The 25,066-nt window shown below is 40.1% G+C and overlaps 1 protein-coding gene across 8 annotated transcripts in view; it reads left to right on the forward strand.

Moving 5' to 3' along the window:
• The window catches only part of NEK1 (NIMA related kinase 1), a 181,923-nt gene that overhangs the window by 100,188 nt on the left and 56,669 nt on the right, over positions 1 to 25,066 (forward strand). For 5 of the 8 annotated variants that reach the window (XM_047759749.1, XM_047759748.1, XM_047759754.1 and 2 more), the window contains 7 exons: positions 10,230 to 10,313; positions 10,733 to 10,816; positions 11,226 to 11,300; positions 11,868 to 11,963; positions 21,687 to 21,839; positions 23,943 to 24,008; positions 24,086 to 24,314. In XM_047759749.1, coding sequence (XP_047615705.1) covers positions 10,230 to 10,313; positions 10,733 to 10,816; positions 11,226 to 11,300; positions 11,868 to 11,963; positions 21,687 to 21,839; positions 23,943 to 24,008; positions 24,086 to 24,314 — 787 coding nt within the window. The remainder of the gene's footprint in view (positions 1 to 10,229; positions 10,314 to 10,732; positions 10,817 to 11,225; positions 11,301 to 11,867; positions 11,964 to 21,686; positions 21,840 to 23,942; positions 24,009 to 24,085; positions 24,315 to 25,066) is intronic. The other 3 variants (XM_047759751.1, XM_047759753.1, XM_047759755.1) reach the window with 3 other exon arrangements.

Raw genomic sequence — 25,066 nt, forward strand, 5'->3', positions numbered from 1 at the left:
TCCCCTTGGTGGGGTCTTCAGCATGTGGAAGTTCCTGGGCCAGGGATTGAACCCATGACGTAGCAGTCACCCAAGCCACTTCAGTGACAACACTGGATCCTTAACCTGCTGTGCCACAAGAGAAGTCCTCCTGTGGATTTTTAAAAGTGCTTTTTTCCACTTATATATATTTATATATCTGAATGAGGTATTATTCTGTTTTGTTTACTTTTGAGCATTATAAAAAATAATATCACATTGTATATAGATTGGGACTTGCTTTTTTTCATTTGACATTAGTTTTCTAAGATTCATTCACATAGTTGGGTATAGCTGTATAATATTCTGTTGTATGAATATACCACAGTTAATTTACTTGACTTTCAGTATTTAGGTTGGCTCTAGTTTCTGCTTTGAACGTTTTTTTATATATCTCCTGGTACACATATACAATAATTTTTCTTAGTTATCTGTTTTCTTCTGTTGAATGACTTAAAAAAACTTAAGAATTTTATAAAAAAATGATGAGGCAGTATTATTTCCTTGAGAAGTGTTATTTTCTTATTACTTCATCTTAAATCATTCAGTATTTACTTATATTAATGGAAAATGCCTTTAAAATGTATACAGTTAAATGTTAAGTATTTATTCACTTTTTTTTTTTTAGTATTATGTGAACATATATTTACTAATATATTAGGTTCTGTGCCAGCAAGGAAACTTAAGGAATAAAGGAGATAGACATTTAAACCAGAAATTAAGTAATAAATAACAACTGTTTATTGAAAACTTACTATGCCAGACATTATGTTAAACAACTGATGTGCATTGTCTTTGTATGAGTCTGCTAGGGCTGCTGTGACAGAATTCCGCAAGCTTTAGATTTAGTTTTGGCTTAAATTCTCTCACAGTCTGGAAGGAGGAAGTCCAAGATCAGCGTGTGGGCAGGGTTCATTCCTTCCACGGGCTCTGAGGAAGAATCTGCTCCCTGTCTTCTGGTGGCTGGCTGGCTGTCTTTATCATTCCTTGACATGTGCATCCTCAGTCTGGTCTTTGCCTTCGTTTGACACGTGCTCTGCTTGCGTGTGAGTCTATCTCCAAGGAGACCAGCTATGTGGGATTGGAGCCCGCCCTTGTGATCTCTTTTAACTTGATAGAGATTCTGTCTGCAGCTAGGGTCACATTCTGAAGTACTAGGGGTTAGGGCTTCAACATATGAATCTTAGGGGAACATAATTCAACCCATAAAACTCTGTTTTAGTCTTTACAGCAACCCCATGTGAGTCTCTGGAACCTTGATGTGCAGTTGACCCTTGAACAACATGGGGACTAGGGTCACTGACCCTTTTGCAGTTGAGAATCTGCAAGTAACTTAAGCACACCCTCTGCCGACCCTCTGTATATGCAGTTCTTCCAAGTCATATCTGCAGTTGTGCGTCCGTGGATTCAGTTGCCACAGATCGTGTAGGACTGTGGTGTATTTACTACTGACCAAATCTGTGTAAAGTGGACCTTCACAGTTCAAATCCACATTGTTTAAGGGTCAACTCGACTGGTCTTACTGTAGAGTGTATTGCAGTGCAAAATCCCTAGCTGCTAAGAAGTAATTTCTACATTGTTCTAGGACAAGATGGCACACACTCACTTTTCCCTGCTCTTCCCTCTAAATACAGTTAAATACTCTGGAAATGACCTCTCCTGTACATCATGGACTTAAGTGTTGGCCATGACTGCCATCCAGGTCCACCAGAAACAAAGATTAAAAAACAAAACAAGAGAAGCCTCTCAGTTGCCAATGTACTGAGAAAAAAGAATCCCAATATCTGCTACAGCGGGGTCCTGGTGAGTGATTTATGCTGTCGGCAGCAGTAAAGCCTTAGACTGCCCCAACCCTCTTCCACATCTAGAGCATGAGCAGGCAACTTGGAGGGTACTTTGACCCTCAGTAGCAACAAAGCCCTGGACTCTCCCAGTCTGCCCAACAACTGGGGCAAGAGCAGATGCTCCATCCACCATAGTAGCAGTAGCCACCAAGATCTGTGTCCCATGCTCTCCACCCAAGGACACGGAGACCAGGCCCAGTGGCATCTGCCTCCCATCCTCAGGACATCTTTAGTAACAGAAGGTGATCTGGGGAAGCAACCTCATCCTTAGGACAACACCAGGTGGGGCTGAGCAGGGCTCCACCAACACCAGAACAGTGAAGCAGACCAGGTTGACATTAAGGGTTCAGAAGACTAAGCTGTCATTGAAGTAAAGCCTTCAAGGAGTAAAAGTAGTGCAGGGCCTAAACAGCCTGCCAAATTAGAACATATAAACAGAATCAAGAGTCTTCTACCATAATACCTAAAATACTCAGGATATAGAATAAAGTCGTTTGTCATCCCAAGAACTAGGAAAACCCCAATTTGACATTGAGCTGACCCTGGGACCAATCGAATATTGCAATTATCTGACAAAGATTTTAAAGCTATTTTAAACAAATACTTCAGCAAGCAATAGAAATTCTCTTGAATGAAAAAGAGCGAAATCTCAGTGTGAAGGATTAGAAGTTACAAAAAGAACCAAATGGAAATTATATAATTGGAAAATATAATACCAAACTTTAAAGTTCACTGGATAGAGTCAGTAAAAGAGTGGAAATGTTGGCAGTATAATCACTAAACTTGAAGACAGATCAATTGAGTTTACTTAACCGGAACAACAGAGAGAAAAAAGACTGAAAAAAAATCATCAGAGTCTTAAAGATCTATGGGACGATAACAAAAGATTTAATATTTATGTCATTGAAACCTAAAGGGCAATACAAAGAACATGAGATTGGAAAACATATTTGAAGAAATAATGGCTGAAAAACTTTCCACATTTGGTGAAAGACATAAGATTCAAGAAGCTGAGAATTCCCCAAGTGGGATGAACTTAAAAGAAATCTTCACTTAGAAAGATTAAACTTCTGCAAGTAAAAGACAACAAAGAAAATAAACCTTAGAGTAGCCAGAGAGAAGTGACATGTTACCTATGAAGGACTACCAATTTGAATAATAGTAGATTTCTCATCTGAAACTACAGAGTCCAGAAAGAAGTGGCATAACTTTTTTCAAATGCTGAAAGAAAAGAACTGTCAACTTTGAATCCTATATTTGATGAAACTGTTCTTCAGAGATGAAGGAGAAATAAAGACATTGTCAAATGAAGTAAATGAAAAGAATTTGTTAACATAGCAGATAGAATTACTAGGGACAGAGAAGACATTACAGGAGTTCTCTGGTGGCCTAGCAGCTAAGAATTCAGCATTATCACTGCTGTGGCTTGGGTTTGACACCTGGCCTAGGTATTTGTGCATGCTGCAAGCATGGCCAAAAAAGAAAGGCCCCGTTGTTTGAGAGAGATTACATAATAATGACAAAAGAATCAGTTCAATGAGAAGTTATTGTAGTCTTTAATAGGCATATACCAAACAACCAAACTTCAAAATATATAAAACTAATAGAGCTGAAAGGAGAAATAAACAAATCCACAACTACAGTTGGGGATTTGAACACCCTATTCTCTGTGATTGATAGAACTGTTAGACAAAAATCAGCAAAGATAAAGAATAGCTAAATACCACCACAGGACACCAGGATCTAATTTACATCCTACCCAATATTAGCAGAATATATATTTTTTTCAAGTGCCTGTGGACTATTCACCAAGATAGACCATATGTTGGATCATAAGACAAAACTTGACTAATTCAGAAGAATTAAAATTATTTAGCATATATTTTTTGAATATAAAGGAATCAAACTAGAAATCAGCAGTGGAAAGATGACAAGAAAAATCTACAAACCTTGAAAAATAAACAACATACTTCTAAATAATAAAGAGGAAACCTATTAAGAAAATTAAAAATACAAAGAATGAATGAAAACACACTGCATATCAAAATGAATGAGATGCAGCTAAAGCACTGCTCTGAGGGAAATTTATAGCACTAAATGCTTACATTAGAAGAGAAGTCTTAAATCAGTAGTCTAAGGAAGTAGTGGTCTAAGTTCCTATCTGAAGATGCTAGAAAAAGAGCAAAATAGACTCAACACAAGCAGAATGAGGGAAATCCTTAAGAGTACAAATCAATGAAATTGAAATCGAGAAATTTAATGAAATAAAGAAATTGGTTCTTAGAAAAAAATGAATGAAATTTATAAAAAATCTCTAGCAATATTGGTAAAAGTGAAAAGACAACACAAATCAGCAATACCAGGAATGAAACAGGATATCACTACATACCATCTAGTGAGTAAAAGGATGACAACTTTATGCTCATAATTTAAATTGCTTAGAAGAAATGCCCCAACTATATGAAACCACAAACTACCAAAACTTAGCCAAATTGAAATAGATATTGTAAATAGCCCTCTAACAATTTTTTAATGAAATTTGTGATTTAAAAACTGTTACAAAAGGAAAGAAAAGTCTTCAGGCCTAGATGATTTCACTGGAGAATTTTACCAAACATTTAAAGAATTAAAATCAATTTGGGAGAATTAGACAATCTCTTCGAGGAATTTGAGCTGAAGGAACACGTCCCAATTCATTTTGAAGCGTGTATCACCCTGATACCAAAACTGAACAACTCATTAACTCAAATGCAAAAATCCTCAACAAATTTTTAGTAAATTGAATCAAGTGGGATTTTGTTTGGAAACCCAGGTCTGTTTTAATATTAGAAAATCAGGAGTTCCCATTGTGGCGCAGTGGTTAACGAATCCAACTAGGAACCATGAGGTTGTGGGTTCGATCCCTGCCCTTGCTCAGTGGGTTAATGATCTGGCGTTGCCGTGAGCTGTGGTGTAGTTGCAGACACGGCTCGGATCCCGCATTGCTGTGGCTCTGGCATAGGCTGGCAGCTACAGCTCCGATTGGACCCTTAGCCTGGGAAACTCCATATGCCGTGGGAGCGGCCCAGGAAATGGCGAAAAGACAAGATAAATAAATAAATTAGGTATCTTTAAAAAAAGACAAAAAGAAAAAGAAAATCACTGTAATCCACCATATCAGCAAACTAAAGAAGAAAATTATATGATCATAACAATTGATGCAGAAAATCTTTTGAGAGTTCAACATGCTTAATAAAAACCATCAGTAACTGGAAATCAAGGGGAATGTCCTCGACCTCATACTAGGCATCTATGAAAGGCCTCCACTAACTTAGAGTGGAAGGCTGAGTGAGCTCACTCTGCAGTCCAGGACGAGGCAGGGAAGCTCTCTCTCTGCACTCCTAATCAACACAATGATGGGAGTTTTGGTTACCGCAGTAAGGCCAGAAAAAGAAAGAAAAGGCATTTAGATTAAGAAGGAGTGAAACCGATGGCCAACAAACACATGAAAAAATGCTCAACATCGCTGGTTATAAGAGAAATGCAAATCAAAACTACCATGAGATATCACCTCACACCAGTCAGAATGGCCATCATTAATAAATCCACAAATAACAAGTGCTGGAGGGGGTGTGGAGAAAAGGGAACCCTCCTACACTGTTGGTGGGAATGTAAACTGGTACAGCCACTGTGGAGAACAGTTTGGAGATACCTTAGAAATCTATACATAGAACTTCCATATGACCCCGCAATCCCACTCTTGGGCATCTATCCGGACAAAACTCTCCTTAAAAGAGACACGTGCACCCGCATGTTCATTGCAGCACTATTCACAATAGCCAAGGCATGGAAACAACCCAAATGTCCATTGACAGATGATTGGATTAGGAAGATGTGGTATATATACACAATGGAATACTACTCAGCCATAAAAGAGAATGACATAATGCCATTTGCAGCAACATGGATGGAACTAGAGACTCTCATACTGAGTGAAATGAGCCAGAAAGACAAAGACAAATACCATATGATATCACTTATAACTGGAATCTAATATCCAGCACAAATGAATATCTCCTCAGAAAAGAAAATCATGGACTTGGAGAAGAGACTTGTGGCTGCCTGATGGGAGGGGGAGGGAGTGGGAGGGATCGGGAGCTTGGGCTTATCAGACACAACTTAGAATAGATTTACAAGGAGATCCTGCTGAATAGCATTGAGAACTTTTGTCTAGATACTCATGTTGCAACAGAAGAAAGGCTGGGCGAAAAATGTAATTGTAATGTATACATGTAAGGATAACCTGACCCCCTTGCTGTACAGTGGGAAAAAAAAAAAAAAAAAAAAGGAGTGAAACCAATGCTATTTCTAGTTGACATGATTATCTGCATGGAATTATCTCAAAGACTCTACCGAAACGCTCCTAGAACTAAAAGATAAACTTACTGCAGTTACAGAATATAAGTACGCAAAAATCAACTGGATTTCTATACATTGACAATAAACAAGTGGAAACGGATATTTAAAATACTATACCATTTACAGTTGCTCCAAAGAAAATGAGAAAATGCATGCAGGATTTGTGCAGTTAACATGACAAAATCTTGGAGTTCTGTCGTGGCGCAGTGGTTAACAAATCCGACTAGGAACCATGAGATTGCGGATTCGATCCTTGGCCTTGCTCAGTGGGTTAAGGTTCTGGTGTTGCCGTGAATTGTGTAGGTTGCAAACGCGGCTTGGATCCTGAGTTGCTGTGGCTCTGGTGTAGGCCAGCAGCTACAGCTCTGATTCGACTACTAGCCTGAGAATCTCCATATGCCACGGGAGCAGCCCTTGAAAAGGCAAAAAGAAAAAAAAAAACAAAAACTTGATGAAATTGAAGATTTAAATACTTGGAGAACCATGTCGTGTTCATTACTTGGAATATTCAATATAATGCAAATGGGAAGTTTTCTTAAATTGACGTTTATGTTAATGCAGTTCTTAGTAAAACCTTAGAAATATTACTTCGTAGATAGAGACAGGCTTATTCTAAAATTGATATAGAAAGAGAAGGGCCTTAAAACAGTCAAAACTATTCTGAAAGAGACTAATGCGAGAAAAATGACTCTTCTACAGTTAAGGCTTGCTTATGGGTATAGTAATGGAATCAGTATAGTACTCATGGAGGGACAGACACAGAGTCAGTGGAACAGTCTGGGGAACTCAGAAGTAGATTCACACAAATATGCCCAGCTGATTCTTGACAAAGATGCAAAAGCAGTTCAGTGGTGGAGGGATTGCCTTTTGAGTATTAGTGCTGGAGGAGTTGGGCATTCGTCTATAGGCAAAAATATGAACCTGAACCTAAACCTCACACCTGACAAAGTAATTAACTCAAAACAGATCATGCACTTGCATGTAGAATGTAAAATTGTAAAACTTATAAAGAAGAAAATTTCAAGATCAGTTCTAGACAGATTTGACACCAAAAGCACAATCCATAAAAGAAAATCTTGATAAAATGGACTTCATCAGAATTTAAGACTTTTACTCTGCAAGCGACCCTATTAAGAATGAGATAATATAAATTGCAGAGTGGGGGAAGATATTTGTAAACCCCATGTTTAACAAAAGACTTGTATCTAGAACAAGTTAAAACCCACCAAAACTCACCATTAAAAACACAAAGAGTCCAGTTAGAAAATAGGCAAAAGACACACTAAACATTTCATTGAAGAGGATATGCAGATGGCAAATAAACACTTGAAAACATGGGCAACGTCATTAGCCATTTGGGAAATGCACATTAAAACCATAATAATGGATCACTACACATCTATCAGAATGGCTAAACTAAAAAATAGTGGTAAATGCTGGTGAGGATGTGGAAAACATAGGTCCCCCATACACTGCTGGTGGGGAAGTTAAACGATACAATCACTCTGCTTAATAGATTGATAGTCTCTTTTAGAGCTAAAATGGATCTATTATATATCAAGGGCGGGTAACTCCACGTTTGGGTCTATGTCCCAGAGAAAAGAAAATGTATTTCCACTAAGAAACTTGTTACATGAATATTCCTAGCAACTTTATTCTTAACAGCAAAAAAATCTGAAACTACCCAAATGTCCTTGACCCAGTGAGTGAAGGAGCAAATTACGGTATTTCCATACCATAGTCTACTACTCAGCACTAAGATGGAATGAACCATTTGAGTCATGTGTCCAGTGCCTTGGAGGAACTGCAAGGGAATAATTCCAAGTAAGAATAGTCAGCCTCAAGAGGATGCATCCTGTGTGATTGCACATTAAAAATTTCTGAACTGTGGTTACAGAGATGGAGAACACTTATTGGTTGACCGGCAGGGAGGGGAGTAGTGAGTGTGGTTATGGAGTGTCATAGTTAAGTGTTGTAATGAGGTGGTGGCCCCTTAGGGCTCTCCATGTGATGGAATTGTGCTGCTGTAGGTGTGTGTGTGTGTGTGTAACTGATGAGCCCTCTGGCTCATGCAGTACCAGCCCCCAGTGTGACAGCGTACACAGTTGAGGAAGATGATGAAACTGGGACAGACCAGAGGAAAGGTACCGGGAACCTCCCTGCACAGTACTTTTCACCTTTCTGTTGTTCATCTATCATATTTCAAACTAAAATGTTTGAAAAATTACTTCAGAGGAACTGAGATTTTTAGCTTGTGTTTCTCAAATGCCGTGAAGGGAAGTGTGGTCCCCAGCAGTGCTCAGCTCCTCCTGCCACTCTCCTGTAACTGTGGATATTTTCGGAGTTCACCCTACATCTTTGTTCTGCTTTATTGCTTATTTTCCTTCTCCTCCCTGCCTCCCCTGACCTGTGTCCCCAGACTCAAGTGTCAAACTGATGCCAAGATCCCCTTGACAGGGGGAAGAGCCCTTGCGGGGGAAGGGGGCAGTGTGGGGAGCTGTGGGATATGCTCTATAGTGTCACCCACTGTCCTGCACACTGTGAGGAGGTGCTGGCACTGTGCCCATGCTGAACCAGGTGGAGGTAGTTTTGTTGAAGGTCATCAGGGGTCAGGGCCCTGGCACATGGGAACTGAAGACTGCACGTCTGTCACCCTACCCATTCTTACTCGGCAGTCGCCTGCCTTACACTGCCCTGGGGAACGCTGCTGGGAGGGACCAGTGACAAGTGACGGGGTCACATGCATCTCACAAGCAGCACTATGGGAGTGTCCCAGGCTGAGCTGCTCTGTGGGGAGCTGGGAAGATGAGGTGGCCTTGTGAGGAGAGGAGGAGGGCCAGGGTGGGAGGGGCTGGGGTGGGGGACTGCATGCATGCCTGGGGCCCTGGCTGGTGCAGTGTTACCTACATTGCATAGTTGTAAGAATATTGAATGTGGGACAAGACTCAGATTATTAATATTAATAATTAATATTTAATTTTAAGTGAAAAGTCAGAATAACTAGTAAAACACCCATTTTGTAAATATAAAGGTGTATATAATTCCTACTAGGTATAAAAGGAAATTTGGAGGCAGATACTCTCAAACTAAGTTTCTCAGATGGTAGGATTTAAGTGGATTGTATTTATTTTATCCATTTTCTACAGTGAACAGATGTGATTTTTGTGAGAGAAAAAACTACTGACATAAGTAGCTTCAATGAAAACTAATATCCAGTGGAAATGGTAATTGCAAAATTTGCTCCAAAGGGTCTGTTTGAACTGTGAGCATAGAAGTTACTGATAGTCTTGGAAAAGTTTCAGCTCCAGTGGGATCAGGAGATAGTGGATTGAAAAATGTGAGAAGCAGGAAAATCAGGTGACAGATATAAAATATATGTTTTCAATAAGCTGATCCAAAGATGTGAGCTAGGGAAGTGGGCCGAGGGTTTTTGGTTGGGAGGGACTTGAAGCACAGCTTGTTCTGAAGGAAGAGACAGTGTAATTACTAATCCTTTGTACTAAGGAGTTGATTCCGTGCTTGTTGTAATCTAGGTTAGAACCTAAGTCGCTGTGGCTAGTGGGTCATTTACAGTCTAGTAACTAGTCACCCAGGTGCATGGAGTCAGAGTCACATACTCCATGTGTGTGTTTAGTATGTAAGCAGACATGTAGAAATGTTGGGTTCTGTGGAGGGAAATTGTGATTTGGGGTTTAGCTGTCCTCCAAAGCAGTGTTATTAATGCCTAATGAAAACATAGCTGTTCCCTATTTTGAATGAATGATTACGTTTGGGGTTTAATTGCTTCCTTCTGTCCTCACAGAACACGGTTAAATTGATAGAGGAAAATGCCAGGGTCTTTTATTTTATCAGCTAGCTAGATGTGACCATTATTTGCCCAAAGAAAGAAAGTGGCCCCTGGCTCTTCCTAGGTAAATGCTGCTGTAGCCATAGTCACACTTTAAACTTAGTACGTTAAATGATGAACAGGGAATCCTGCAAAACCTGGCAGCCCTGTATGGAGGCAGGCCCAGCTCTTCAAGAGGAGGGAAGCCGAGAAACAAAGAGGAAGAGGTACGCCTCCCGCATGCTCGCTGCCTCCACAGCCACTTTGAGTTGATTGCCTTCCTTTCCTGCATGGTTTAAATTTTTAACAATTATCAAGGGGTCTTAGGTCTGCAGGGACCTGTTAATCTATTTTCTCTGACATACTGTCATAAATTTGCCCCGTAAATATTATTCAGTATTCTGAGTTCAATTTCTTTTCTTTTGATAAAATTAAAAATTTGTCATTGTAATGTATTTCTTTTCAGAAATAAATTGATCTACATTAAACGCTTGAAAGCTAATATTACATTCCCATTAACCAGATTTCAAAACTTTTATTTTATATTCTCATTAACACTTTTCTTTAAATTAAAAAATTTTAGCAGTGAAAATGGTTGTAGTTTTTCTTTTAAATTATAATGTTGCATTTTTTTTTCTTCTTGTAGGTTTACCTAGCAAGGCTGAGGCAGATAAGACTGCAGAATTTTAATGAGCGCCAGCAGATTAGAGCCAAACTTCGTGGTGAAAAGGCAGGTTGAAAATCTATTTTTTATGAAGTAATTGAATGATGTTATAATACATTGAGATTAAAAACGATGTGCCACTCACCCCAAGTGAAATATGATAAAGACAACTAAAGTCAAAGACCAGGAAAACTATATATAAGGATATAGTAAATCTGATTTACATGATTTGCAATTGAGAAAACCTTTCATTCCAGGTGATTCTGAGAGGGAATTGTTGAGTCGTACCCACAGACATATAAAATGTTGTATTTATCTTTTTCCCAGTTCTGTTATGGGTCGGTGGTTGTGGGAGCTTGCTTGCTACCGTGACAGGTCCCTAGCTTTCATTTTTAGGTGTTAGCTGATTCACATAAACTCTGCAGTGGATTTAATGTTCTGTCCTAAATGGTCTACTCATCTTATTTTGTGAAAGGAGGCGGACAGCTCTGAAGGGCAGGAGGGAACTGAGGAGGCTGATGTGAGGCGTAAAAAAGTGGAAGCACTGAAGGTACGTTGGTTCTAGAGATGAGAGGGTTTTTCTTAGAGAGTTGAGACCAGAGACAGAAAATTGTGTTCTTAAGTCTTTGTAGTTAAATCCCCCGATTCTCTTGCTTTAACTTTTCTTTCCCTTTTATCCTGCAGTTTTTCATTTCTGAAAAATAGAAAAATTCTCTGTATTTACGGAGAGCATAAAATAAATACATGAAACTATCATACAAATAACCTTATTTTTCTTTTGAAAAAAATGGTATCTCTAACAATAAAAAACATAACGTCCATTTCTGTGAAGGCCAGTTCATGTATAATAGTCATAGTTGAACATTATTATGTTTTTATCTCCATTTGAATGTACCTGTATTTATTTTCATTCCAGAAGGACTGAGCACTGCTGTGCATTGGGGATTTGGGTTAGGTGCTGGGGGCGCCACTTGTGTTTATGTTCTGGAAACACACACACACATGACTTCTTTTCTGGCTAATAAGTCAATATTTTTATAGACTTATTGGAAAAAAAGCCAAACAGATCCCATGTCTTTCCTTGTGGTACTAATTTTGCTGGTGGTTTTCTGCCCAGGCCCAAGTGAGTGCCCGCGCCTCAGTGCTGAAGGAACAGTTAGAACGGAAGAGGAGGGAGGCCTACGAGCGAGAAAAGAAGGCCTGGGAGGAGCATGTAAGCCTTGGCCTGTTCCCACCCTGCCAGTCCTGCTCCCCCATTCCTGCTGGGGGCCCCGCCAGCCTCAATTCTGTGAGGCTTTTTAAAATTCTCCTGCCTTTTCCCTATATCACTCTGTCTCATCATTTAAGGATGATCCATATGGAAGTGATTTTGGGGTTTGATTTGAGGTGAGAATCCCATTGGTCTTGCTTACTTTTTATTATTGCCAAGTAGCTAATCATTGAATGCCCACCCCTTTCTTCTGCTGCTGCTTTCTGGTCTGCCCTTAAAGAGGCATTAGGTTTCTGTGTGTCCTGGAGGTGGGGCCCATAGCCTATGCACTGTCTGTTCTCCCAGTGTCTCTTTGGGCTGGCAGTTATGGATTTAGAGCAAATTTTAATTCCTGGTACTGTTCTTTCCTCAGTTCCCCTTCATTTCTTTTTTTTTTTAAATTAATTAATTAATTTTGTCTTTTTAGGGCCACACCCGAGGCACACGGAAGTTCCCAGGTTAGGGGTAGAATCAGAACTACAGATGCCAGCCTACACCACAGCCACAGCAATGGGGGATCCAAGCCACATCTGTGACCTGCACAGCAGCTCACGGCAATGCTGGATCCTTATCCCACTGAGTGAGGCCAAGGATTGAACCTGCATCCACATGGATACTAGTCGAGTTGGTTACCACTGAGCCTCAACAGGAACTACCCACTTCACTTCCTTTTCCATTTGTCTTCCTTAGTTATTTGCTCTCTTTTTCTCTGTGAGATACTGTTTAGGATAGTTTCTGGGTTTTTTTTTTTTCCTTCTTTAAATCATGTTAGGATTTTGATCATATTACCTTATCCTAAAATTAACTTAAGAAGAACTGACATATATAATAGTCTTTATCCAGAAGCATGTAAAATATCTATATTTACTCATTATTTCTTTCATATCTCTTACAGAACTTTGATAATTTTAAACTCATACTTGTTATATTCCTTGTAAAGGTTATTCCCTGATGGTTTGTAATTCTACTTCTGCTTTTAATTTTTTTTCCTAACAGAATGTTGATGATATTTGGAGAAATTTCTGGTCTTTGCTTATCTCTTATGCAGTGAGGTAACCTGTTCTAGCAATTTTGAGGGATTTTAGCATGCAGCAATATCACTGGCAAGTAGTCATGATATGTATCATTACAATAATTCTTACCATTTATTCATTGTTTCTTGTATGTGAGGCAGGTTATAGGCACTATGCCTTATTGCTTTGTTGAGCCTTTACCACTTTACAAGGCAGATATAGGAAGGATACAGCAGTTAGATGAAGTCATGTTTCCAGGAAGTGCAGAATAGGGATTTGAACCTGTGCCCGTCATATGTCTGCATCTCCATGTTCTTGCAACTGCACCTAATTCCCCTGCTTTCTTTAAGTTTAGCCTTTTATTACCAATTTATTCTTACTGCATTGGCCAGAACTCTTAGTACAATGTTAAATAACGGGGATAATATTTTTTAAATGGTTTTTATTTTTTCCATTACAGTTGGTTTATAGAGTTCTGTTAGTTTTCTGCCAGATAATATTTTTGTTCCTGTCATTAATGGAAATTATTTTAGTCATTTCCCTGTTATGTTTGGTAAAATATAAAAAATATAGTTTTATGTCTAGGTCTTATAGTTTTTATCAGAAATGTGTTTTGAGTTTTATCAAATTTTTTTTGTCTTTTGTCTTTTTAGGGCCACTCCCCTGGCCTATGGAGTCTAGGCTAGGGGTCTAATAGGAGCCACAGCTGCCAGCCTACCCCGCAGCCACAACAGTGTAGGATCCGAGCCTTGTCTGCAACCTACACCACAGCTCTTGGCAACGCCAGATCCTTAAGCCACTGAGTGAGGCCAGGGATCCAACCTGAGTCCTCATGGATACTAGTTGAGTTCGTTAACCACTGAGCCACAACAGGAACTCCTCAAATGTCTTCTGTACATCTGTTAATATGGTAATGCACCTTCTTAATCCACCCACTGATGTAATATTCAGGGAGAGTCTCTTCATACCATATTCCTAATGAAGAAGAACCATGTAGCTGCTGAGAGATGAGTCAAAGAGATGGAATTCCACAAGTTAAGTCCAGGGGTTTTTGGACAATCGCTTTTATTCTCTATTCACATCAGTTTTAGCTAATAACTGCTCCCATTTCTCCATCCTCTGCTCGTTATCTTTGTCTCTTTAGTTTCCCAAGTCCAATAGTGAACTCTCATCTCATTCCTCCTTTTCCTTTCCCACCCCAGAGGTAGCATGAACAGTCCTGACTGAAATAGTAACTGTGGTAGCGTACTTCTTCCCCCACCTCCCCCACATTGTAAGCACTGTTGTTCAGGACTTATCTCCTGGTCTATTGGCCAAAATCTTTCTGGACTTCAGATGGTTAGGCTGCTTAAACTGTGTTTTTTAATTCTTGTGTTATTTCCCCCTTTCTTTTCCTTTGTTCAGACATAGCATGAATAAGGCATGAATATGAAATTATTACTGTCCTAAATCATTACTTATCATCTCTCCCCCAAGAGAAAGTTGTAGCAACCACATTTGTGAGAAGTAGAAATAATTCACCTTCAGAGTCAGCACCAGTTATTTCTCCTATTAACCAACCCCTTTAAGACTCACCTGATCTAAAAAAGGGTGAGCCTGACTTTGGCTCCATAGCCCGCAGTGGGGAACAGTCTGCTTATGTTGACTCAAAGAAGCCCAAGGAATAGGAACATTCTCTCCCCTGCGAATTTGCTCAGTGGGGCAGATTCTGTCAGGATGCATCAGCGTGAAATTCCTTGTGTGTTCTTTTCTAAACCGCAGTTACAGGCTTCCAGGGCTGTTCCTTTCTGGGTTTACACTTCAGTCTCTGGGAATCCATTCCTACAGTCCATGTGGGGCATGGGGGTGATTGTGATGGTCATGGACCCATTAAATACCGTGAGGAGCTTGTGCTTGGTGCACGTCAATATCAGTTTAGGAATGTGGTCCATTACGAAGAATCACAGGGTGGATTGGAAGCACGTCAATATCAGTTTAGGAATGTGGTCCATTACGAAGAATCACAGGGAGGATTGGAAGTATGGATGAGGGCAGTGTGTGTGGCTGTGCATATGTGACTCCTGGAGTCTTAGAGTGTCAGCTGCTCCCATCCACACCTCCAGCAGGGTACACCATAGGCCCTGTCTTGGCAGCGGCCTCTCTAATATGCTTGCCATGCTGTGCTGCCATATAGACACCTATGTGTTTCCCCCACAGGTAGGCTGGGGTGAATGACTGCACCTCAGTTCCTGTTGTGATCAGCACTTGAGGCTCTGGAGTGGCACCTTTATCAGTGGGAGATTTCTCCTTTTACCCCAGGCTTGTAGGGGCCGCTCATGTTAGTGATTTGGAGTCTTACGCTTCCAACAGCTGGAGTTAATGCAATCCAGCAAACACAAAGCATGAGCATTGTCATTCTATTTCTTTCCCCAGATTTGGCCATAGTTGGGTAGAAACATAGCCCATAAGTACAACTCAGGTGTTACCCTAAGTACACTGTGTCTTGGTTTTCTAAAGTGCAGTTCCCCAGTCAGGATTCCTTTTCATAGCTTGCATCTCCCTGTCCTGCCCGCTGGATGAGGTCGTGACCCCTGTTGTCCAGCTCTCCCAGCCTGGGCAGCACACGTCTTAGCATCGGTTTAGCCATGTGTTGGTGAATCTGTTCCTTGATTAGGTCAGAGGCTGTTTTTTGAATATGATGAGTTTTTCTTAGGTGGTATTTCACTCTTTGTTGTGTGTTTCTTTTCTCTCTTTGTCCCATTCTTTGGACCTGCCACCTAGGCCCATGAGGTCCCCAGAGTGGACACTCCCTGTTCCTGGCTACCTCAGAGTGTCCTTATCCTAGTCTCACCATCTCCTCTCACCCTTCGCATAGACACAGCATGACGTCATCTGGAGTTGTGCTCCATGAGCCAAGTGTGACTGGATCACAGATTTCCCCAGGTCTCTGTGATACCTGTTTATTTGACAGCACAGGGTTCAAGATCATCAAAGAGAATCAGGATTCCACTTATGCCTAGGGCTCCTATTTCAGAGCCACTGCCCTGGTGACCTTCTAGTGTCAGGCTGATTTCCGAAGCGGCAGGAGTGGAAGGTTCTCCGGTGGGGTGGGGGAGGGGAGGGCCTCTGGAACACTGTCAGGGTTTGTGTTCTAGCAAGTGTGCTCTATAGACTGTGTTCAACAGTGGCTCTGAGCAGGTGCTCTGCTCCCGTTACAAGATCTTTATTGCCAGGCCGCTGTACAGCTGCGCAGAAGCAGTTTCTGATTCCTCATGTGACAGTGGAGCCCGGCTTCTCTTCTGCCTGAAGCTGCCCCAGGCCTCCGTATACCCACCCAGCACACTCACACTGTCGCCCATGTGCTTGTGATGGTGATGCAGTCCAACAAAAGCCCCATCGGAAATCTTGGCTTGCTAAGCCATGTAAGACCAGTGTAAAACTTTTTTCTCTGTAGGTATTTTCTCTCTTTTTATGGTAGAGCTATCTTAGATAAAGTACACACAAATGGCAGATTTTATGGCTGTATTTGTTTTTTTCTGCTTTTTAGGGCTGTACCCGCAACATATGGAGGTTCCTGGGCTAGCAGTTGAATTGGAGATGCAGCTGCTGGCCTACACCACAGCCATAGCAACATGCGATACGAGCCGTATCTGCGACCTGTTCCACAGATCATGGTGACCCAGGGGTTGAACTGCATCCTCATGGATACTAGTCAAATTCGTTTCCACTGCAGTGCGATGGGAACTCCCTATGGCTGTATTTTTGATAGATAATACTAGTTTCTGGAATAGTACAACTTCTTATTTCCTCATGTTTCTTCAGGAAGATTTTTATGGTGGCAACATTAATTAAACTGGGAGTGAGCCTGGCTTTTGAGGGCCAGACAAGCAAGCAGCCCATTTTCATTTGGGGGAATTTAGGTCATTGTGTGCACATTTGAAAAGACTGTCACACAAGGTGCTCTGGCTTCTCTCAGCTGGGGGACAGTCTGATTTAAGGTGGATGGGCTGAACTCTCCAGGGTGTGGTGCTTGAGCAGCTTTGACATTGGACTTGATTTAATCCAATTAGAGAACCTGCTGCAGCCAGGAGTGAGCTTGTGCTGCCAGATTCTCCTGTTTGCTGGAGCGCTTCCCTTTGCTTCTCTGATCCACCTGCAGCTCTTTTCCCCTTCTCCCTGTGTTTCCACCACCCCCTTCCTCCAGAGTTATTTTCTGGTGCTTTCAACTAAAGGACCTTAACTGATTTTCCATAGAAAGTGCTCAGACTGTATTCACTGGGGGTTCTGAGTTATATGTGGAGGGTGCAGCCTGGTGTAGAGAGGATAGAAGTGAGGCTGAGAGTCAGGAAGGTTTGCTTCTAGTCTCAGCTCTGCCAGTTAATTAGCCTGTTTGGGAACCGGCTTAATGTTTGTGGGCCTTTACTTCCTCATCTCCTAAACAAAAGTCTTGATCTCTAATGTTGTTTGTTTTTTCTTTTATGGCCACACCCATGGCTTATGGAAGTTCTGGGCCAGGGATTGAATCTGAACATCAGCTGTGACCTACACCGCAGTTGTGGCAACACTCATCCTTTAACCCACTGTGCTGAACCGGGGATCAAAGTGGCGCCTCCACTGCTACCTGAGCCACTGCTATCAGATTCTTAGCCCACTGTACCACAGTGGGAACTCCTGTTGTTTGATCTAAATTTTGCCTAGAAAAATAATCTTCACAATATAAGTCCTTAGGTCCAATTTAATCTACAGAAAATGGATTAGAGTTATGTTACTAAGTGACTATTTCAACAGGAAGTCTAATTTAGCATAATCTAGATGTGATACAGGGGGCTTTGTCTGTATTTACTCACTGTTACCCTAACTCGGGTGGCTTGCGGTATTTCACATTGGAGTTGGCGTTGCTTCGCTCCCTGAAGTGTTAATCACAGGTTTGACTCTGTGTATGTTGATGCATTTTTATTCAGAAAGACCACATATCTTTCATTGGATTCTGAAAAGTATCTGAACAGGAAAAATCACTGCCTTAATTATTATTGGTATGTATACCTAATTTTATAAATTTTTCTTTTTGACATGTTTAATGGTAAAAATTGAAATACTAAATAGGACTGTAGGATAGAGAATAACTTTTTTTTTGTTTTTTTGAGAGAAATTTTCATGTGCTAAGGTAGAATTTTTCCACCCAAATAATGGAGTATTGCTTTTCCCAGCCAGCTTATATATTCATATTGTGAGTGAAACATACAAGGAAGATAGATTCAATTCTGAAAACGGGGTAGCAATGTATTTAGTATTTAAAATTCAGTGAAAAATAGAATTAGGGAAAGTCAAAGACAATATTTTGAGTCTAAGTTTCTTTTTAGTTATGTTTTCTTTTTCATATGTTTCATTCCTTTTTCCTCTCCATCCTGTTCTTAGCCCTCTGTGCAGGCCTTCAAGGCTTCTGCCAGGTGGTCCCATTTTCCGTCTGGCTGCTGGGCCTCTTCTTATTCTTAGATATGTGTATAAACGCAGTACAGCAGTACTAGTTCAGAAAAAATATTTAGGTCAAATATTTTTATATTTTGGTACTTTAAAGAAGTTACATGTGAAATGGATAAAACTTAGCCATGATGTATGTTAGGCTATATAAAATTATGTGTGAAGTTGCTTTATATTCAAAATAAGAAACTACGGCATTTAATATTATTTTCCTAACATGTATTAAAATCTTAGTCATTCAGGATATTGAAATGGTATTTATATGTACTGCAAGAGTAGCTAAACTGATAACTTCACATAGTTGCAAAGCTGGTCTCAGTATGTAGTGGTTTTGGAGTTTTGTCATTAGGTGGCACTGCTGGTTAACTTTTCAGCAAATAATAAAATTGACAGCTAAAATAGAAGCAGTTTTACAGTGATAGTTAAAAACCTTTTGTGGGGATATAAGTAATAAAGAAGAGTCTTGAATTTATTAACCTGGTGATAAAATAGCTAGGGAAAAATATCTTCTAAAGCAATTTGTTTCTTAAACCTGACATGAAACTTTCAGGTCAAAGTTTTATTCCTGCGTCACTGTTTTTTTAAAACTTTGAATTTTGAAAACCTGTGTTAGAAATTAAAAACAAAACAAAACAAATCCCTGTGTTATAAGGAAGAATATATTCTAGGTTTAACTGGGTGACCAATTTGTAGCAAAATTGGGTTGCTTGTTTCTTATTTTGAAGTTTTGGGGTTTTTTTTTAGAATTTTATTGAAGTGTAGTTGATTTATAAGAGTGTTGAATTTTTATGTTTTTGTCTTCTATGAAACTTTGTTTTTTCTCAATTTAATTTCTGTATTTTTTTATCATATTCAGTCATCTTTCTGGATTAAGGATTTAATCTAATATTTTCTCTTTTGACAAATTTAAAAATATATTGTTCTTTTCTCTCAAGACCTGGTTAATATGGAATAGCATTGATATTTCTGGCTAAAAATAACATATCCACCTTGTTTACACAGAATATCCAAGTTCTCCTCTACTAAGAAGTTACTGATGTAGGAGTTCCCTTGTGGCTCAGCCAGTTAAGGAACCAGTGTTGTCACTACAGCAGCTCAGGTCCCTGCTGTGCACAGGTTTGATCCCTCACTTGGGAACTTCTGCATGCTGCAGGTGTGGCCAAAAAAAAAAAAAAGTTACCAATGTATATTATCTTTGCTTATAATGATGCTGCCATTTGTCAGTACTTTACCCTGAACTACCCTTCTTTTACTCTTTTTTGGCTGCACCCATGACATGCAGAAGTTCCTGGTCCAGGGATTGAACCTTCACCACAGCAGTGACCTGAGTGGCTCCATTGACAACAGCAGATTCTTAACCTGCTGGGCCACAAGGGAACTCCCCAGTTATACTGGGTTTTAGCCATCATAGCAGGTGTGTAGTGCTGTTAAATTGTTTTAATTTGCAGTTCTTTAAAGGAGCGTGGTGTGGAGCATCTTTTTGTGTGCTTGATTCCATTCTTTATCTTCTTTGGTAAAGTGTCTGAGACATCCAAATCTTTTGCCCATTTTTTAATTGGGTTGTTTTCTTATTTTTGAGTTTTAAGAGTTCTTTGTGTTTTGGTTAGCAGTCCTTTATGTCTTTATTTCACTTGTAAATATTTTCTCCCAGTCTGTGGCTTATCTTCTCATTCTCTAGACAATGTCTTTCACAGAGTATAAGTTTTCAATATTAATGAAATTGGCTTATTAAGGCTCTTTCACAGATTGTGCCTTTGGTGTTGTATGTAAAAGGGTATTGCCAAACCCAGTATCATGTAGATTTTCTTCTGCATTGTCCTCTACGAGTCTTATATGTTTGAGTTTTACGTTTAGGTCTATAATTAATTGTGAGTTAACTTTTGTAAAGGGTCTAAGGGTTTTGTCTCTGGGTGTCCAGTTGCTCCAGCACCATTTGTTCAGAAGAAGACTGTCCTTCCTCCATGGCATTACCTTTGCTCCTCTGTGAAATATGAGTGGACTGTCTTTGTGTGAGTCTGTTTCTGGGTTCCATGCTCTGTTCCACTGATCTGTTTGCTGTTCTTTCATTAGTATCACACTGTCTTCATGACTGTAGTTTTAGTGAGTCTTGAACTCAAGTAGTATCAGTCCTGCAGCTAGTTCTTCTCCTTTAATATGTTGACTATTTCTGTCTCCTTTTGAACAAAATAGATATTGGTATAAAATAAAAGTCCAGAAAATGAAATACTAGAATTGGATTACTATCTTATGCTTATAAGATGGTCAACAAATATTGTGTTTGAAATATTTACTCATCAGAAACTCTTGTTTACCAGTTTGAAGAAGAGTGAGGAGGAATGGACCTGCTTGTGGTGTCCCTATGAGCACACCATGAAATGCATTTCCTTACTTCATGTTGTTACAGCATCTAAATGGCAGGTTAAAAGCAAACATATACATGAATATAACAAATGGTATTGCTAGTGAAATAAGTACTATTACCTGTACCTTTCACTTCTTTTCCTATTTATGTTAACATTTTTATAATCAGGGCTGTCATGTTGGGCGATTGATGTTCAGACTTTAAGAAGGTTGTGCCAAACTTGCAGAAATTGTAGAAGTGTTCCTTTTTGAAGTCTAAGATTAGTAAATAAAGTATTTTTTTCTTCCCACCAAATCTGGTAATGGATTACAGTTAAAGTCAGAGGACTGATGTTTAATTTTTTTTTTCTTTGGTCTTTTGGTCTTTTTGCCATTTCTGGGGCCGCTCCCGAGGCATATGGAGATTCCCAGGCTAGGGGTCGAATCAGAGCTGTAGCCACCGGCCTACACCAGAGCCACAGCAACGCGGGATCCAAGCCGCGTCTGCAACCTACACCACAGCTCACGGCAACGCCGGATCCTTAACCCACTGAGCAAGGGCAGGGATTGAACCCACAACCTCATGGTTCCTAGTTGGATTCATTAACCACTGCGCCATGACAGGAACTCCATGTTTAATCTTTTTGAAGGCAGTTTGTGAAACATTGTGAATGCAATGGAAAGGAGTGATTTAGTAGTTTGTGTCACATGGTTTTGTTCCCGTGTGAGACCAGAGATGGGTCTCTGTTCGCTGATCTTTCCCAGAACCTAGTACATTGCCTTGTACAATAGGATTTGAGGGATGAGAAAACTCTGTGGATAGACAGTGTCTTACATGTCCTTTGTGTTTCTTTATGTAGAAGCTAAGTTCCCACAGTGCTTACATTCTCTCCTACAGTTGGTGGCCAAAGGACTGAAGAGCTCTGATGTATCCCCGCCTTCAGGACAGCAAGGAGCAGGTGGCTCTCCACCCAGGCATCCAATGAGGCCTGTTATTTCTGTAACTTCAGCTTTGAAGGAAGTGGGTGTGGTAAGTTCCCTAAAATTTACACCTCCTCAAAGTCAGAAGGTTATGCAAAGGATTAAATTTAGTGAAATTACATTAAACCCTATTCTGTTAGATTTTTCTGAGAAAAAATTAATATTTAAAGATTTTTGTGTGCAGTTTACCATGAATACTGAAGCCTCACTGCTCTTAGGTTTTATATCTAAAACTACCTGGTACGTGATTAAAATGATTCTCTTTTTTACTTTAACAGACTGCTGAACCCAAAAATACATAGAAATGTGTGAAAAATAATGCAAAAACCATTTTTATACTGTAGCACTCACAATTAGCAAAGGTTCTTTTTTTAAAAAATAATGTCTCTTTGGTACTCAATTAACTCTGGGAATAATGTCCAAGACATCTTTACGTGTATTTAATAATTTTGGCAAAGTAAATGTTGGAGGACGCAGCATAATTCCACTCTTATTAACTCATCAGTTTTTTCTTTAACCTCTGCTTTTGAATCCCTGTCATACCATGTGTATAGTAAGACAAGGAAATGTGGGCAAGTGGAGTTTAAACTTGGAGGTATGTGGCGGGTAACTGTCTGAAATGTGGAAAGCTCTGTTCTAAGGCTAAGGGAAATGGTCTCTGATGTGGGATTTCAGCCTAGAATTCAGCAGACGAGGGAAAAGTGTCCTAAGTCATATGACACTTTAATCTGGTTTCTACTTTCCTGGTATTTGGAAGTTGGTGCTTTTTATTTGTTGAATTGCATTAAGGTTTTGCAGACAGCACTCTGCTACTGGCACACCACTTTTTCACAGCCTTTGTGTTTATCTTGAAAACAAGATTGAGTAGGAAATACAAGTCTTGGTCAATCTCAAGAACTTCATATGGGAAACCATTGTTTTTTCAGTGGGTTTAGTCTCTTCCTTCTGATAATGACTCCATGTGCTATGTTGTTCATCCAATCTCAGATGCCACTCTGGGGCCCCTTCCGGGTCCCCTGTCTCACATCTCAAGTAGCTGCTCACCTCTGGTTGTAGCGACTGCTAATTCCTGCCACTTTACTGGGTAAACTGCTCTTTGTCTCATTTACATGTTACTGTAAAACTGACCACTATTTAATAAAATTTGAGGTAATCCATACTAAATGGTTTTTCTTCTTGTGTCTTCTTAATAAATATTGCTTACTTAAAACTTTCACTGCTTTTCCTTACCCTGGGTCTTTTATGTACCTTTGCTTTCATAGTTTCATAACTACTAATATCTTCTTTTCATACATTTAAAAATTCTAGGTGGTCTAGATTACTCTGATTATACTAAACAAAAACCAAATTGTATATTTTCACTAGTACAAAGGACTTAAACTATTGTTACTCTTCACTTAGGGAGAAAAGCCGATTCTCAATTATGTGTAGTATAAGTTTTCCAGCTTAATAAGTATATATGTACCTGAAACGTAAAAACAACTTCAAAATAACATGGCCTAGGACTTCCCATCATGGCTCAGTGGTTAACAAACCCAACCAGTATCCATGAGGACTCGGGTTTGATCCCTGGCCTTGCTCAGTTGGTTAAAGGATCCAGCGTTACTGTGAGCTATGGTGTAGGTTGCAGACGTGGCTCAGATCCTGTGTTGCTGTGGTGGCGTAGGCCGACGGCTACAGCTCTGACTGGACCTCCATATGCTGTGGGTACAGCCCTAAAAAGACAAAAGACACACACAAAAAAAGATAACATGGCCTATCTTGAATTATTCATCCATCCAAACTTCCCTAGCTATAACTGAATATATGAATTAATTTTTAAAATTTCTACCATGAATTAAAAGTTACCAAAAATCAGGTGCCAAAGAAAATGAGAATATAAATACATGATCAAGTAATCCGAAGATATGACCAATAATTGAGAATTGGCCCTTCTGGTATATTAAGTCTATTAGATGATAATATTTAACAATTTCTCCTTGTCGATAATGAAGGAAGCTATGTTAACATTTTACAGGAATAAAAGATTCACAAGGAGCATTAAGTGTTAATGAAAAACAAGAAGTAAAAATATCAAAAAGTGTTAAGTAGACTTATTTTAAAAGTTATTTTAAACCATGATATCTTACTGTGTGACTATCTCTGTTTAAAGGACAGAAGTTTAACTGATGCCCAGGAAACCTCGGAAGAAATGCAAAAGACTAACAATTCTATTTCAGTAGGTACAATTTTCAATTTTTCCGTCATTTTACTTAATTGTATACATATTAAAGTATAACATTTTAACTGTTTCAGAGTAAGCGAGAAATACTACGTAGGTTAAATCAGAATCTTAAAGCTCAAGAAGATGAGAAAGGAAAGCAGAGTCCCTCTGAAACAGGTGCAATAAATATACTTGAAGATGCCAAAGAGCAGGAGAAAGAAAAACCGGTTTCATCAGATCGCAAGAAATGGGAGGCAGGAGGCCAGCTGGTGATTCCCGTGGATGAGCTGACACTGGACACGTCCTTCTCTGCCACTGAAAGTGCGTATGAGAGTGCTAATGTCCTGTCCAATCCAGCACATGGGTGACCGTGTGGACTGGACAGTGACGGAGGCACCTTTGGGGGCTGAGGGCTGAAAGAATGCCTGTAACAAGTGGAACGTGGAGAAGAGGCTTCGGCTCTCAGATGGCAGGGCTTTTCATTGCAGCAGTCTGCAGTGTGAGCATGGGACCCAGACAGATGTTTATGTTGTTACTTTAGCCATTTGTCCGTCAGAGTCATCTGTCACTGGGAATAATCCTTGGAGAGAACAAGGGTGGTCCCATGGGTCACAGCTCAGGTGTTGAGAGGGTATTGCTTAGTGGTCCGTTTGCTCGGCGGATTCCTCAGCACCTCCCATTCCCCGCCTTGTCCAGGCCTGGGGCCATAGCAGGGAACTGCAAAAACACCTCCTCTCCCTGGCTCACCCTCTTAAGGCCGTCTGGCCGTCACCTAAGCACAGTCTTAGGTGATTTTTCTGATGGGCTGTTTTAGTAGAATTTTTCCTGCATTGGTGGGAAGTTCCAGACTCCATAGCAAGCAGTTCTGTCCTGAGTCCCATATGCCCCCCATTCTGAGCAGTGGAGCAGTATCAAGGCTGAGAGAGCCTCTCCCAGGCGACAACCACAGCTGTTGCAGGGACACCAACCAGGGCATCACAGGGTCTCAGGGGAACCCAGGAGGTGGTTTTTGGCAGGAGCAGTGGGTTGAGCCTGGTAGATAGCAGCTGGACCCCGGGAGAGCCTGGACCCTG

This window comes from Phacochoerus africanus, chromosome 15 (genome assembly GCF_016906955.1).
Source record: "Phacochoerus africanus isolate WHEZ1 chromosome 15, ROS_Pafr_v1, whole genome shotgun sequence".
Lineage (NCBI taxonomy): Eukaryota > Metazoa > Chordata > Mammalia > Artiodactyla > Suidae > Phacochoerus > Phacochoerus africanus.